Source organism: Sesamum indicum, linkage group LG2 (genome assembly GCF_000512975.1).
Source record: "Sesamum indicum cultivar Zhongzhi No. 13 linkage group LG2, S_indicum_v1.0, whole genome shotgun sequence".
Lineage (NCBI taxonomy): Eukaryota > Viridiplantae > Streptophyta > Magnoliopsida > Lamiales > Pedaliaceae > Sesamum > Sesamum indicum.
In genome coordinates this window covers 13,454,572-13,469,625 of record NC_026146.1, presented here as the reverse complement: position 1 = coordinate 13,469,625, position 15,054 = coordinate 13,454,572, and the positions used below count along the sequence as shown (strand labels likewise).

The window sequence follows — 15,054 nt, the reverse complement described above, 5'->3', positions numbered from 1 at the left end:
TAAAAAAAAAACACTCTATAAATGCTCGGGAAGCATCTCGCAAAAAGCAACAGGAATCAATTTTTGCATGAATAAGTAACAGTCGTGGCTTTTCATGCCGTGCATCATCAACTCCGTCATATTGATGTAGCGGGCAATGTTAGACTTGTAGCCATTGAAAAGCTTAAAACTACGAATCAATTCACATATCCTCCTCTTTTGCTCCTTTATCAGGACGTAGATCGCTTTAGGCATAACGTTCGTCTACGTTCATCCAACTCAAGCTCCGGGCGATTACAGATGATCTTCAAGTCCTTTCGTGCATTCAAATTATCCTTCATCTTTTTCTTTATATCCATCACGGTATTGAGTATATTGTCAAACATATTTTTCAATTTGCATGACATCAAGGTTGTGTTGGATCAGATGCGTTGCCCAGTATGAAATATCCTAGAATATGCTTCTTTTCATCTGTTTATGGTCGCTACATAGCTAGGAGGAAGTGTCAACGGTTGTTCAACCGCAGGACTAATGTTTGCAACCCAATCGCGGATCTGCTCTCTTGTCAATCTCGGATTGTGCAACCTGGACACCCCATAATACCGGCGATACTCCATCTAGACGCCATCTCATAGGCGGGTAGGTCAATCATAGTCCCCATCAACGCTGTCCGCATAATGAATGCCTTGTCCGTGGAATTGTTGTACGTTCAAACACCCACAATTGCAACGGCTCTTCAATCAGATGTTTCGGATTAGAAGGGTTAGGGATCACCATCATAAGAAACATATATACTCAGAACTCATGTACATATCCAGGAAAAATTGTACTGTATAATGATAACGGGCCAACATGAATAAGTACGATCGTATTTCCTGTTCGGCACAAAATTGTCTGTGCAAAAGCCCAATCGAACATTATGCAGCTCTTCTGCAAAATTGAGATACGTCAGTCAAAATGCTTTCAAACCTCTACATTGGAAGGATAACACATTGAGCCCTCCTCCGCCCGGTGTGTGGTATACCATGTCATGCGCTCCATAGTTGCTCTCAAAGTGTACAACCTCTGCAAACAGGGAGTAAGCGGCAAGTACCAAAGAATGACATTTGGGGCTTCTTGTAGCAAGGGTCCCGCTCCCTCGTCGGCTTGTACCTACTGTCTTCACAAAATTTACAGTATTCCACATCGACATCGTCCTTCCATCATAGGATGCAGTTATTCTCACATGCATCAATATTCTCAACCGGTTAACCTAATATTTTATCAATTTTTTCGTATTGTAGTAATGCTCTACGCCCAATTCATCTATTGTTCATCTCCCCAATTTGAATAATTACCCTCCTCATGAGCAACTGGGGTTTGCTCTTCCTGCACTAGAGAAGTAATCACAACATCAAAGTATTCATGCACCATCTCCTTGCTATGCAAAGTCCAATTATAATATTCTGGCATAAACTCTCGATACACAAGTGATAACGGATATCCTCAGGTGTTCTAAACTTTGTATTCTTCCACTTCTGGCAAGGACACCTAATTTTGTCTCCATCCATATGTCCACGCTGACATTTGGCCTATTCTATGAAAGTTTTAACCCCATCTTCAAACTATAGTGTAAAACCTGCCCTCATTGGGAGGTTCTTATCATATATTCATCTTCCCAATTATCATGACATGATATATCACTGCATATGCACATGTTTATATACAATTATAAATTTGACCTATAAATGTATAAATATTACATCACTAATTAAGAATACATAACATGTAAGATAAAAAATCATAAAACTAAAACAAGTAAACTATAATTAATTTAGTTAATTAATACAAAAGACTTAAATTAGTCATTGTTACCTAGTCAACTATCTCAAGAGATCAGCAGTAGCCGGTAAAAAAATTAAGCAATCTACCTGATCAAGTGTCATATAAATGAAAATTTAAGAGATATTGAGAGTGCGTGTGGTTAATAAGCAATTTTACAATAAATGAAATAAGATAAAAACAACTTCCAACACACACATATATAAGATATTTTGTACCTACAATTGTAACGGCCTTTGGAATGCAAAATGTAGTCGTTGAAATATAGTCATTAAAAAATACAGCTATTATAAAGTTCGCATTTACAATGGTTTTTGTAATACACTTGGGTAAAAAAACAGTCCATATTCCCACAATTTTTGTAATACCAAAACAACATCGTGTTTCTTGCAGCTTTTTACTCGTCTATAGTAACGGCTTCTCTTTTTTTTCATTGGCCATTCCAAATAATTAACGGGTTTTGTAACCTTCTTGTTATTTTAAAACTTTGTAGCGGTTGTTTATACATTGTTTGTAACAGCTGACATTATAAGAAATGTCTGTTCCTAAATTAATAACAATTACAGAAATCGCGAAAAATTATAACAATCGTTGTGATGTAACGATTTTTCTGAAAGATTCATGTGGTAACGGCCATTTAAACGGCTTAGGCCGTTACAACTTAGTAAAATATATATTATCTCTGGAATAACATCAGCATAACTTATCCATTACAAATTTGTACTAAATATAATGCATATTGGAATGAGCATATGGTCGTTCCACATTTGACATTACAAATCCAGCGTTTTTTGTAGTGTTAAGAAGCACCCCCCTGAGAAATGACCATTTCACCCTATCATACACTTTGCTCATGTCTAGTGTAATTGCTGCACTACCGCCCTTCGTCCGAGTTGAAATCCTAAGATGATGATTAAGTTCGAACTAACGCATTATCTGGAATCAGCCTCCTTGGGATAAAAGCATATTGAGTTTGAGAAATAATCTGAAGTGAACATTTTAGTCGGTTAGCTATGCATTTCAAACTATCTTAACAATGACATTGCATAAACAAATAGGGCAAAGCTGAGCCACCACTTCTGATGACTCACATTTAGGAACGAGCACTACATGTGTATGATTCATTTTCCTATATAACACCAAATGATTCAAGACACAAAGGTACCCAGCAAGTGACATAATTAGCAATGATAGGCCAGAATTTTTGGGGGGGAAAAAAAAGTGAGGGCATGCCATCAGGATCGAGTGATTTAAGGGGGTATATACTGAACACAACTTACTTCACCTCGATTGCAGTGAGAAGCTCGGATCGATTCATCTCAGTAGTTACTCGTGGTTGAACAATTGATAGTACCTCATTCAACTCGAAGTTTGCTGGTTGAGTAGAAGCGAAGATAATTTGAAAATCCTACAAAAGAACCTCCTGAATATCTGTTTCGCTTTCCCTCCACTCTCTTGTGTCATTTTTATGTCTTTTGATATGATTCCTTTTTCTTTTTTGAGCCGATGCTACAAATGAAAAAATTTTGTGTTACCGTCCCCATTCTTCAACCAATGCATTTTACTGCACTATTGCTAGTGTAACATTTCTGCATTTTGAATCTCGTCAATCTTCTGTCTGATCTGTCCCAACTTTGTATAAGTCTTTTTGTCTAAACACCCTACCTGGAGAGCCTCAAATCGTTCATCTAGTTCCTTTACTTGCTTCGTCGGTCTAACTCCCCTCGAGCAATTCCAGCACAACAGGCGAGCCCGTGTATTCTGTATTTTCCTCCACACCTGAAGGTTTGGATCTGCTACTGTGTCAGTAGTCGAGGTTTGTTCCACCACTTGCCCACACTCCTCAGATTGCAACTAGCTAGTTTCAAATTTGAACAGAGTTTTCCGCTTAATCCCGCTAGTCCTTCCATCCGATCCCATGAGATAACAAGCATGGCATGGCCCAAATACGGTGTCGCTCTATGTACTACACTTGTATTCGAAAAACTCGAAAGACAACGCATATTCCAACAAGCTCAGTCTAATCGTGCCCACACAGCATCGGGGTGCTGCCGTCTATTACACCAACTGTAAGGAGTCCCTGGAATCCCAAGTCACTCAGATCACTACTCAGTAGGGCTCTAAGGAAGTCCTCCATCTGCCATACTGGTCATCGCGTACCTATTTTCTCATTTGGACGAAGGATCTCGTTAGAGCCAGTATCTAATTGTTTACTGAGTTGAACCAATCGATTCCATGTGTCTTTCTTAATTGACGCATCAGTCTCTCCATACAAACTAGTGAATCTCCAATCCGCCAGTTGACCCACGGAGTTCACCTGAACGTCAATGTGATTCAGTGAGAACGAGAATAACTTGAATCGCCACATTCTTACGCAATAATAGTGCGAGGCCTCATGCTTTCCCAACCGCTGGAACACACACTGCAAACAACTTCAATCGATCTCTAATTCTCTCAAACCTAGTACTTCTGCATTTTGTTTCTAACAGAAATACCAACAAGGGTTGAAAATCTAGGATCCACTCTCCGAGTTTGCAAACAATCAAGGGCACCCCTAAACCTCGATAATTCCAACTTAAGATCGTCATGGCTCTCGGCGGGGTTGCGGTTATATGAACTTCCATTCCATCTGCTATTACGGTGAGCTTTTTTTCATTTTTTTAGTTACAGAGAAAACTAATGATGATAATATATCACAAAATTGTAAATTGTAATTTACCTAATATAACAAGTACTTCGAAAAATAATACAATTTTGCTTCGAAAATATCCAAATATATATTAAAATGTTGTTACATTAAATTGAACGAGCAAGGTAAGGATTTTACATTTTAGGTCATGTGTGTCCACAGTAGTCCATTTGCATATTTTTACGTGGAGTCAATTAGTAATCGTATCATAAATTTTAATTGAATTCTTGATAATATTGTTATTTACTTTATAGTATCTATACGATGAAAAAAATAAATTTCATTTTCACTTATAAATAGCAGTTATTTATACCACGATATTATTTTTATAAGTTATAAAAAACATCCTTATGCATTTGCAAGCACCCTACTCAATTAATTTTTTTTTTCTCATCTATATTATCTATACTATCTATCATATTAATATGAAAATTTCACCCACACCAATTTTTTTTTTATTTGTGTTTGATAATATCACTAAATTGTTTTAGTTTTATTTATTTATTTATTTTTTTAAATGTGATGTGTTGGTTTATTATATATTTTAAAACGTAAAGAGTTATTTATTATATGCACGTAGGGACAACGTGTCATAATGGTTACTACTAATATATAAGAAGATGCCTTTTTTTCTCACAAATGATGATTATGACACCGCAATCGTTATGTCTATAATATCTTTAAGTTTATTTTTTATTTTTTTGTTGTGTTTTTTCTTTCTTTTTTTTGAAAATGTGATAGTATTGGTTTATATATATATATATATCGAAAATATATAAAATAAAAATATAATGTATTATATACACACAGGAACGACGTGTCATGATGCCTAGTCTTTATTAAAATAAACTCAAACAGCGAAATCTCGAACCGTTAGAGAATTAAGTTTATTTTTTATTTTTTTGTTGTGTTTTTTCTTTCTTTTTTTTGAAAATGTGATAGTATTGGTTTATATATATATATATATCGAAAATATATAAAATAAAAATATAATGTATTATATACACACAGGAACGACGTGTCATGATGCCTAGTCTTTATTAAAATAAACTCAAACAGCGAAATCTCGAACCGTTATAGAGTAGTATTTGAGTTTAAATGTATTAGATTATATATTTTAAAACCCAATATTATTATTTTATTTTCCCCTATTATATATAAGAATTATATTCATTTTATTTATTTATACAAAAAAATTAATTAAATAAATATATAAAAGAAAATTTCTCATTAACAAGATTAATTATGTACAATTTAAAAATATTTTTGTACGTCCATAAAACGTGCCACGTACCACTAATTTTCTTTAATTAACAACAAATAAGTATAAAAATTAAAAAGAATTGGACTCCATATCCATCTCATACGTGTCTACAATATATGAGTGGACCAGGGTGCATCATGGGGGAGTACGCAACGTAACGGGGGCGAATGTTGGAAGCATAGGAAGCAAATACCACACAACACCCACAAACCCAAACTTCAAAATGGCGGCACCGTAATCACCCATTCTTGAGAACTCTACCATCACCACCCCACCCCCACCCTACCATATATACCAGAACAAGGAAGAAAAGGAGGAACTTTTCTTGCACAAGGGTTTTGAGGTTTGGGTTTTGTGGGTTACAGTAAGAAGAGAAGCTAGCGGACAAGAAGAATGAGGAATGGAAGTGAAAGAAAATCGTCGTCGCCATCGATGCTAGATTGTGATGTTGGGTTGGGTTTGAAGATGCAGTTGCCGCCCAGTGAATCGTATTCCTGTAAGAAGGGCATGGCTCTGAATCTTTGCGATTATCAGCGGCAGCTTGCTTGTTCTCGGAGAAATGCTAACCTTACCAGCTATGCAGGTGATGGAGGTGGTAGCGGTGGGCCCACTTTTGGTAACGCGGGCAACCAGGTGGCGTGTTTCGGTGATCTCTATGGGGCTGCTGACACTCTCTCCCTGCCAAGGATTTCTCACAGCACTGCTCTTGGAGCTTCTGGTTGTAACTCTCTCTCTCCCTCTTTCTTTGTCTGGTCTTGTATGAGAATTGTAGCTCACTAATTTTTTGGTTTTGTTCCTTTAATGTTTTGTTGTGAGTAGAGGGTGAAAGGAGAAAAGGGTGACTTTGGAGAGAGAAAAATAAACGATTCTTGTATCTAAAAGGTGTAATTTCTGTATTAGGCAGCAGAAAAGTGTTCAAAGATGTGATTTTTATTGTTGTTGTTGGTTGCAGGAGGAAGCATGGCTGTGTCTGGAAAAGCTCTTTTCACAGCCTCACAGTGGCAAGAACTGGAGAGACAGAAAGTTATACACAAGTACATAATGGCCTCAATCCCAGTTCCTCCTCAGCTCCTCCTACCTACCTCCTCCACAAGTTCACCTCTTCCTTCACTCTCCCAATCTAACAGTTCTCTCTCTCTCTCTCTCTCCCTCTCTCTTGATTAAACCAAGAAAAGACTATTGCTCTATTGTCTTTTTGCCTGTAATCGTGTTTATCATGTGTACAATTCTGAAGAGTACTGCGTGTTTCTTTCTACAGCATCTGGTCTGGATTTGAGGTTCTCATCAAACGGGTCGGATCCGGAGCCATGGAGATGCAAGAGAACAGATGGGAAGAAATGGAGGTGCTCAAGAGACGTTGCGCCTGATCAAAAATACTGCGAGCGCCACGCCCACAAGAGCAGACCCCGTTCAAGAAAGCATGTGGAAGTTTCAGCCCACAACCCTTCTTCTCAACAACAACCTCTCATCCTTCCAGCTACGAGTACTACTACTCCTCCCCTTACACAGCCCCTTCAGACCTCAACTCCTCAGTTCCCAACAATGGCTTCTACTGCATCATTTGACAAAACCAGGTCTGCTAATTAATGCTGTTTAGGGTTCCTCATGAATTTTCTATCTCAAGTATTCTATTTCATTTCTTGTTCTTATCCGAAGTTTAATGGTTGTTGGCATGTGGGGTCTGCTTCTTCTCTGGCCTTTTGTTTCTATGCTCATAAATGAGTTAAAAATCTTCTATTCCACTTTGTTGTTACTCGAATCGCGTGTCGATATTTACGCGTGGATAGTATCATGCTTCATTTTAAAATCTAATTTAATTTAATTATTATTTTTTAAAAGAAATTGTAGTAATAAAGAAGATCCCATCCCACCAAAATAAATGCGGGTGTTGATATTTTCTGTGACTCGTTGATTTTACGGAAGGTGCGTTGAGTGGTTCATGAGAGGTGGCAGCAGCAGCAGCAGCAGAGACACCGTCCCTGTCTCCACTTGCAACCAGCAACAACAGCAGCAATGGCAGCAACTGATTCAGACATCATCATCATCGTCATCATCATCAAGGTTGGAGTTGAACAGAGACAACACAGACCATGCCAAGAATGTCTCCTTGTATCAATACGAGGGTAATAAGCAAGGTTTTATGAGCTTGAATCATTACATCCCAGATACCATCAGCCTCCAGAGGTTGGAACATCATCAGCATCAGCAGCATCAGCTCAGCAGTTCATTTCTTGATTCAAAAATGGGCTCTTTGCAAGAAAGCTGCCTCTCTCTAAACACTGATCAGGGAGCACAGACAACAACAAGACACTTCATTGATGCTTTGAGCAAGAAGTTCTCACCGTCTGCTCTCAGTCTATCAATGTCCGGTGGGAATGGAGCTGATGGTGACAATGAAAACAGTGATTTGGGAAATGTTGGGATGATGATGAATTCAGACAGAGATAGTGATGGGGTTTTGAAATCTCAGTGGCTGAGTTCTGCTTCTTGGATGAACTCACCGCCTGGTGGACCATTGGGTGAGGCGCTGTGCCTTGGGAATGCTAGTGGGACAAGAGCTGGTGGTTCGAATTTGCCGTCACCTCATGGCTATAGCAACAGCAATACTAATAGCAGCTGCAGTAAAAGCTCTTGTGAAGATGGCAGCCATGCACTCAATTTCATTGGGTGACAGCTGATATTAAATTTAAATTGTTGCTTTTTTTTTTGGTTTGTTTTTCATTTTTTATGGGTTTTTTGCCATTCAAGGGTTGAACTTGAGCAAAGAGATGTGCAGCAAACGTGGCCTGAGATTTTCCTTTTTTATGTTCATCTTTAATTTGGTTCATTTACTCCTCATAACTGCTTCCATTTCCTATCACTTTCTCTCCTTAATTAGTACTCATTTGACTTTGTGATTGAATAGGTCAAATCAGTATTTTGATGGATTTCATTCTTTATTTTAAATTATATTGTATTTTTTACTTTATTTAATATATATACAGCACTGCATCACGTTTATAAAAATTACATATATTTTACTTGGGAAAATACTTTATACACGTGTTATGTGTTAACATAATGCAAAATGCAATAAAATTTGGAATACATGGGCATTGGATGAAAAAATAATTGCTTGTGATTAAATTTCATTCAAATAACATTTTGATATTAAAAAAAAAGGAGCAATGTATATATAGCTTTTGATCCCAATTAAATTATTCTTCACATAATTATTTATATTCTTATTAAATAATTTTTTTAACTCCTTTGTTAATTTTAAAAATAAAATTCATTTTGAAATTTACGTACAATTTATATTTACGTAACTAGTTATCATACTGTGATTTCAAATGTGATAATCTTTGAAAAGAATAAAATATTTTAAATTTATTTTTTTCATATTCAATTATGTAATTTGGAAGGTTCAAATTGGATCTGAATGTCCCTTTTTTTTTTTTTTTTTCCGGCAAGAATGTCTCTTTTTGTTCTATGTATCTGTCTACAAAAATGGTGTTTCCTTTACTTCAAGAAGAGGGAATCATGCTTTCTGTACAACTGTTCTTGAGGTCTCGTATTCGTTATTATTTTTTTACGTTTTGAAGTTTGGATTAATATTTATTTACATCTAAATCAATTTTTTTTTAAAAAAAAGTATTTAAAATTATTCCGAACAATTAACATTAAAATTTATTTGCTTATTTATATTTTAGAATATATTATTCATTCTCTACATAATTAAGACAAATTAAGAATACCAAATACTTTTATGCTTTTAGCTCATTTCCTCACTAGGAATGCTGACTACAATCATGTTGGAGAATTGTATCTCCCACTGGCTATTTTACTGTTGCTTTTTGTTGCAATTGCAGTTGAATGAAATTCTAATTTTCCATTAAAAAAAATACTTTTCTACTTTGATAGCAATTGATTTTTATAATTAATTTTTATTTAGAGATAATTATATTTACATCCTGTAACTTATGGTATATTTATAGAGAACACCCATATCTTTTTTATATTACACATCCACCACCACAAATGTCAAAATTGTTTACACAAACCACCGTTATTTTTTGAAAAATTAAACATACACCAAAAAAAAAAAAATATCAACATCAACTACCCTTCTTCTTTGGCTATTAGGGGTGGTTAATGTAATTATGCAAAAGGCAGGGGTAATTTGTGTAAACATGCCATAAATAAAGGAGTGTAAATGCTATAATTGGTCCTCTAATCTATTACTGAAAAGAGAACCACAGAAAGTCTTCTAACAATAGTAGTAAACGCTCAAGACAATCTCACTATTATATATTTAATAGTAAGGTGTACTTAGTGTAGTATTATTTTACCTCCGATATATTATGGTAGTATTATAGTATTATTCATATGCTATTTATTTTAAGTAAGGGTATGAATGTCTTTTTACAATAGGGACAAACACATGAAAGATTCACGCTTGTATATATGGTGTAGATATAGATATATAGATTATAAATATTCTCTCATTGTTTAAAAAATTATAAATATCCCTTTAGAATTAATAGTCGTCTAATAAATGTCCCCTACAATAAGCTATCATGAGAGGTTTTTATTATATGACCATAATTTTAAAAAATATTTATAATTTTTTAATCAATAAAAAGTATTTATAATTATATCAAATTTTAGAAAAATTCGTTATAGTTTATCCTAAATATATATACTCCAAGAAAAATTACATATAGAAATGGTATTAAAAAAAATATTTGGTAACATCTTAAGCTGTGTATTTGTGTTTTTTTATTATAGAGAAAATTATTTACTTAATACGAAAAAAACAAATAAAAATTGAATTTTTTAAACATAAAATATGATCGTTGGAGCATTGGCATAAACATAAAAAATGACCGTTGGAGCATTTGCCGCGGAAAGATCATAAAGGCCCCTATTTCTGTTCCTTCTATTTTAAAATTCAAATTTATGTCAACTCATTCATTCACTCCTGCAAATCTCCCTCACCTCTTGCCTCCATCTCTCACACGTTTGAGTGCGTGTATTTTCGGAAAATGGGGATCCCGACGGAGTCTGAACAAGAACACAAGGTATAAAGAGGAATCTGCGCGTTATTAATCTACAACTTTATTCTAAAATGGGTTTTGTTTTTTATGATTTTGGTTCTGGAAATTTCAAAGAGTTATTGTGATTACGATCTCATTGGAATATGATTTCCATTGCCAAGGTCATTCAACGTTCTTCTTCTTCTTTTTCTTTTTTGTAATTTGATGTCCTCTTTGCTGAAGGTATCTTCTTCATCTTCTTTTCCCCCTTGTGGTTTCCTGTTATGACAATCTTGGAAATGCAGGCTCCGTTTATTGGAGAAGAATTGGGATGATAGAGTGCTTTTCAGTTATTTGATTAGTTGTTCGTTGCATTTGATTTGAAAAGACTTTTGGATTGTAGTTCCAATAATTGGCCTGTAATTCGGAAATTGGATTTTAGTTTGAGGGATTTGGGTTGATAATGTAATGATTGGTTTAGGGTTTAGCGTCTTTTGATTTTACAGAATGTACTTGTGAAAATTGCAATTGTTTGTAATAAGAAGACTAAGTCAAATTGTTGAGATCATGTACTGTGTTTGCTGGCAGGAAAACGGCCATTGGCAGGTCGGATTTTATTGTTCTATTGGCTTTATTTCTGTGCTATAAGATGGTGTATTAGTGCTTTAATTTTCTTGATATCATAAAAGATATTAGATGACTGTTTGTTGTTTATCTTTATGGAAGGAGAGAAAATTTCTGTAGTATATTTGGTCTCTTCACTATAAGCTTGGTTACACAGTCAAATAGTTGATGTAATTTGGTTGTGTGTGCAATATGCTCACTTCATGTGTATGCATTGCTTTGGATATCTAATTTTCACTTTGCTTTTTTCTTTAGGCTTCATCAGAGAGCACAGCAGCAGAGAAAAAGCTGTGGACTCTCAATGACTTCGACATAGGAAAGCCTCTTGGTAGAGGTAAGTTTGGACATTTATATCTCGCAAGGACAAGATGGTCAATCCTGTTTAGATTTAGATCAGTGTGATCTTCTTGTCCATCGAATATTAATGGTGTGTACTTTACAGAATAACAATAACTTAATCTAATGTGAAAAGCTCAACCTTTCTTCGGTCTCACATTAGACAATTACTGTATGGAATATAATCATTTTCTTTATATTCATGTAAATCTACCAAAATTAAGTACTCAAATTTAGTCTTTGATATTTTAGCTGATCAGGGGCATCTAAGAACTTAGTATTTGGAAGGGACTAAAAAGATCGTGTGAACTTTATTTATCTTGCTGAGATTCTAATTGCTAAGTGGAGGGAAAAGGGATTGGCTGTGAGGATAACTTGGTACCACTTGTAGAAATGCTACTACAATGTAGTTTTTCCTCTTTTGAGCAGAGCAATCACATTGTAGCGTTAAAGGTATGTTGTTTAAGAGCAAGCTCAAACAAGCTCATCGTGAAGTCGAAACACAGAGCTATCTTCGACATCATAACATATGACGGCTTTATTGCTTACTTTTACGATCAGGTATGATGGCTTTTCTTTAATTTCAGAGTAGATGATGATAACTTTATAGTAGACTTATGTTTACTTCATTATAATTTCAGAAATGAGTTTGATTCTGGAGGGAGAACTCTACACAGAGATGCAAAGATGTAAATTATTTGACCTACAATAAGTCAGTAATAAGTTAATCGAGGGTAAATATTAATTTTTATTCAATTTTTTTGGTTAATATCTGTAAATTTGATGAATTTTGACTAACGAAGGAACTTATTTATCAGACGAAAACAAACCTCAGGGGTGCTAAATGTAATTTCTCAAACTACAAGGAGTCTACGCGTAATTATATCAAACTTTAAGGAAGGGGGCGTAATGATCCCTTACATATATGTACACTTATATATATTTATATATACAGTTACATAATATATATATATGTGACCAGTGTTGCCGCCCCCAACTTCTGGGTGACCTCGCCGTAGCCGCTCAATCTGGGCGATGGAGGCGATTGACTAGATCCATGGGGAGGCAGGGCGGCGGTGGTGGTCAGAAGCTTTGGGGAAGATGATCAATTTTAGTTTTTTCTTAGTTTTCCATTTTTTTAAAAAATGTCGTAATTTTAATTAAATATAATATAGCTGAAAATAATTTATATACTCTTTTATTTTTTAGTATTTAATTATTTTATTCTAAATTTATCATAACATAATTAAATTATTAATATAAATTTAAATTATAATAAAATTTTGTTTATATCCATAAATATTTAAACTTGAACAATTAATTTTAGTATATAAATTTCGTATTATGTCGAGTCGATTAAAATTTTAAATTAAAAATTATATATTATATGTATTTTAATATTCAATTAATAATATATCTTATAAATAAATATAATTTATTAAAAATATAAAACTAAATAATAGATAAAATTTGTCAATAATATGAAATTTATTAAAATGATGCTCTTTCCAAAATGAGAGTGGGAAGACATTTGCATACTTAAATGTCTAACAAAGGGATCGAAATGGATATTTGTTAACTAAAAATAATAATAATAACCTCAAAGATGATGTCAATTCTGCATGTTCATGACTCTCCTTTAAATAACATAAATAAACATAACACAAGGAGATTTCACGCTATTTTTTTAAAATTAAGGGGTCTTATGTAATTTGCCCATAATTATTGTAATGGATGAATAAATCATTTAATTTGTTCTTTGTAATTCATTTTTAAATTTAATTGATAATATTAAGTAAAAAATTTATACGTTAAAATTGAGTTTTTTACATTTCGTATTTAATAATTTTCATGTTTAATGATTTTGTACTAGAACAAATTAGCACAACAATAAAATATACTATATAAAAAATTTGATATTAAAATAAAATTAACGAAGTCCCGTATTTTTGAATTTTTGATAATACGATTTAATTTATTAAAATTGATCATGTTTTATTTTTAATATTTATTTTCTATTTTTTAATTTATTTTGTGTTTGTTATATTATTCTATGAAATGTTATATTTTTTTTTATTTTACTACTATATACTGAATTCTTTTTTTATTTATTGATATGAAATGATTTTAAATTAATAATTTATTATATTTTTTTATAAAAAAATTAATCTAACTAGATATATCCATAGTATCCATATTAATTTTTATTGAAATGTCCTCATTCTACTTTATTTACTTTGATCAAATTGTTACTGTTTTTTTTTTTTTAAATAGCATATATTGTCATTGCAATTTAAACCTAAATTGTATTTATTAGTGTTATTTTACCTCCATTACATTATGGGAAAAAAAAAGAGCAAAAATACAATCAGAAAAGAATTATCTAATACTGATGAGGGAATTTGCATAATTACCGAAATACCCCCCTATTTTTGGCACAAGCTCTACACCCAAGATTATAATCATGCCTGCACCTAGGACTGAGCCTATGACTGCGCATGGTGGGGCCCACTGTGCAGTTGCAGCAGCAGCGGCTGCAGGTCCGACAGAGGGTGACATGGCGCGCCCTCACTGGAGCCACGTGTGATGCATGCAGAGGGTACCGTACCAGTATAAATACCCTCATTTATGGTATTTTAAATACGTTTTGACTATCTATTTTTACCGCCAATTTGTGTTCTAGCTCCATTACCTTACCTTATTTTCGATCCCATCCTTTCTGACTTAAGCATCGGAGGGCCATCGCCGAGGGCCTCTCGGCTAGTCTGACGTTTGCTGTGTTCTCAGGATCCGTTCCAGGTAGCTTGAAAGAGGGAGGTAGCGATCACGACCCGGTTGCTCGACCTAGCGACCCCGATCCGGAACACCTAATTTTGAGAAAAGCAAAGAGATCGGCGACCCACCTGTTTACGATCCGACAGCGGGAGGACGAGACGCTGAAAACTTTCATGGGGAGGTTCAACAACGAAGTGCTGGAGGTGCAGGATCTAAGGATCGACATGATGGTTAGTATTTTGATCCATGGTTTGCAGAAAGGTCCTTTTGCATCAGCGCTCGCCCGCGACCCGCCTACGGGCACGGAGCAATTAATGGAGATGGCCCAAAAATATATCGATGAAGAAGAAATAAACGCCATGAAGGATAATTATTGGTCTAGAGATCCGACCAGGATGAGGGGAGAAAGGTCACGGAAAGGAAAACAACGAGCGGAAGGAGATCGCGAGCGGAAAGGACCTTATGTGCCCCGTTACCATAGGTACACCCCGCTGATGACTACCAGAGAAAAGGTGATGATGATGGTGGAAAACGAGGGCCTCTTGCAG

At 34.7% G+C, this 15,054-nt stretch overlaps 1 protein-coding gene across 2 annotated transcripts; it reads left to right on the top strand.

Annotated features, from left to right (window-relative positions):
• Nucleotides 5,866-8,580, top strand: LOC105156057 (growth-regulating factor 8). 2 transcript variants are annotated; one of them, XM_011072090.2, is made up of 5 exons: nucleotides 5,868-6,249; nucleotides 6,337-6,471; nucleotides 6,706-6,879; nucleotides 7,012-7,327; nucleotides 7,677-8,580. In XM_011072090.2, the coding sequence occupies exons 1-5, from the start codon at nucleotides 6,147-6,149 to the stop codon at nucleotides 8,422-8,424; spliced, it is 1,476 nt and encodes a 491-aa protein (XP_011070392.1). In that variant the 5' UTR covers nucleotides 5,868-6,146; the 3' UTR covers nucleotides 8,425-8,580. The 2 variants fall into 2 exon arrangements, with proteins under 2 accessions (XP_011070391.1, XP_011070392.1); XM_011072089.2 differs by having other exon boundaries at nucleotides 5,866-6,471.

Coding starts and splice junctions, on each gene's coding strand:
- LOC105156057 (XM_011072089.2), top strand. CDS start 6,147: ATGAGGAATGGAAGTGAAAGAAAATCGTCGTCGCCATCGATGCTAGAT. Junction 6,472..6,705: donor CACTGCTCTTGGAGCTTCTG/GTTGTAACTCTC, acceptor TGTTGGTTGCAG/GAGGAAGCATGGCTGTGTCT. Junction 7,328..7,676: donor GCATCATTTGACAAAACCAG/GTCTGCTAATTA, acceptor ATTTTACGGAAG/GTGCGTTGAGTGGTTCATGA.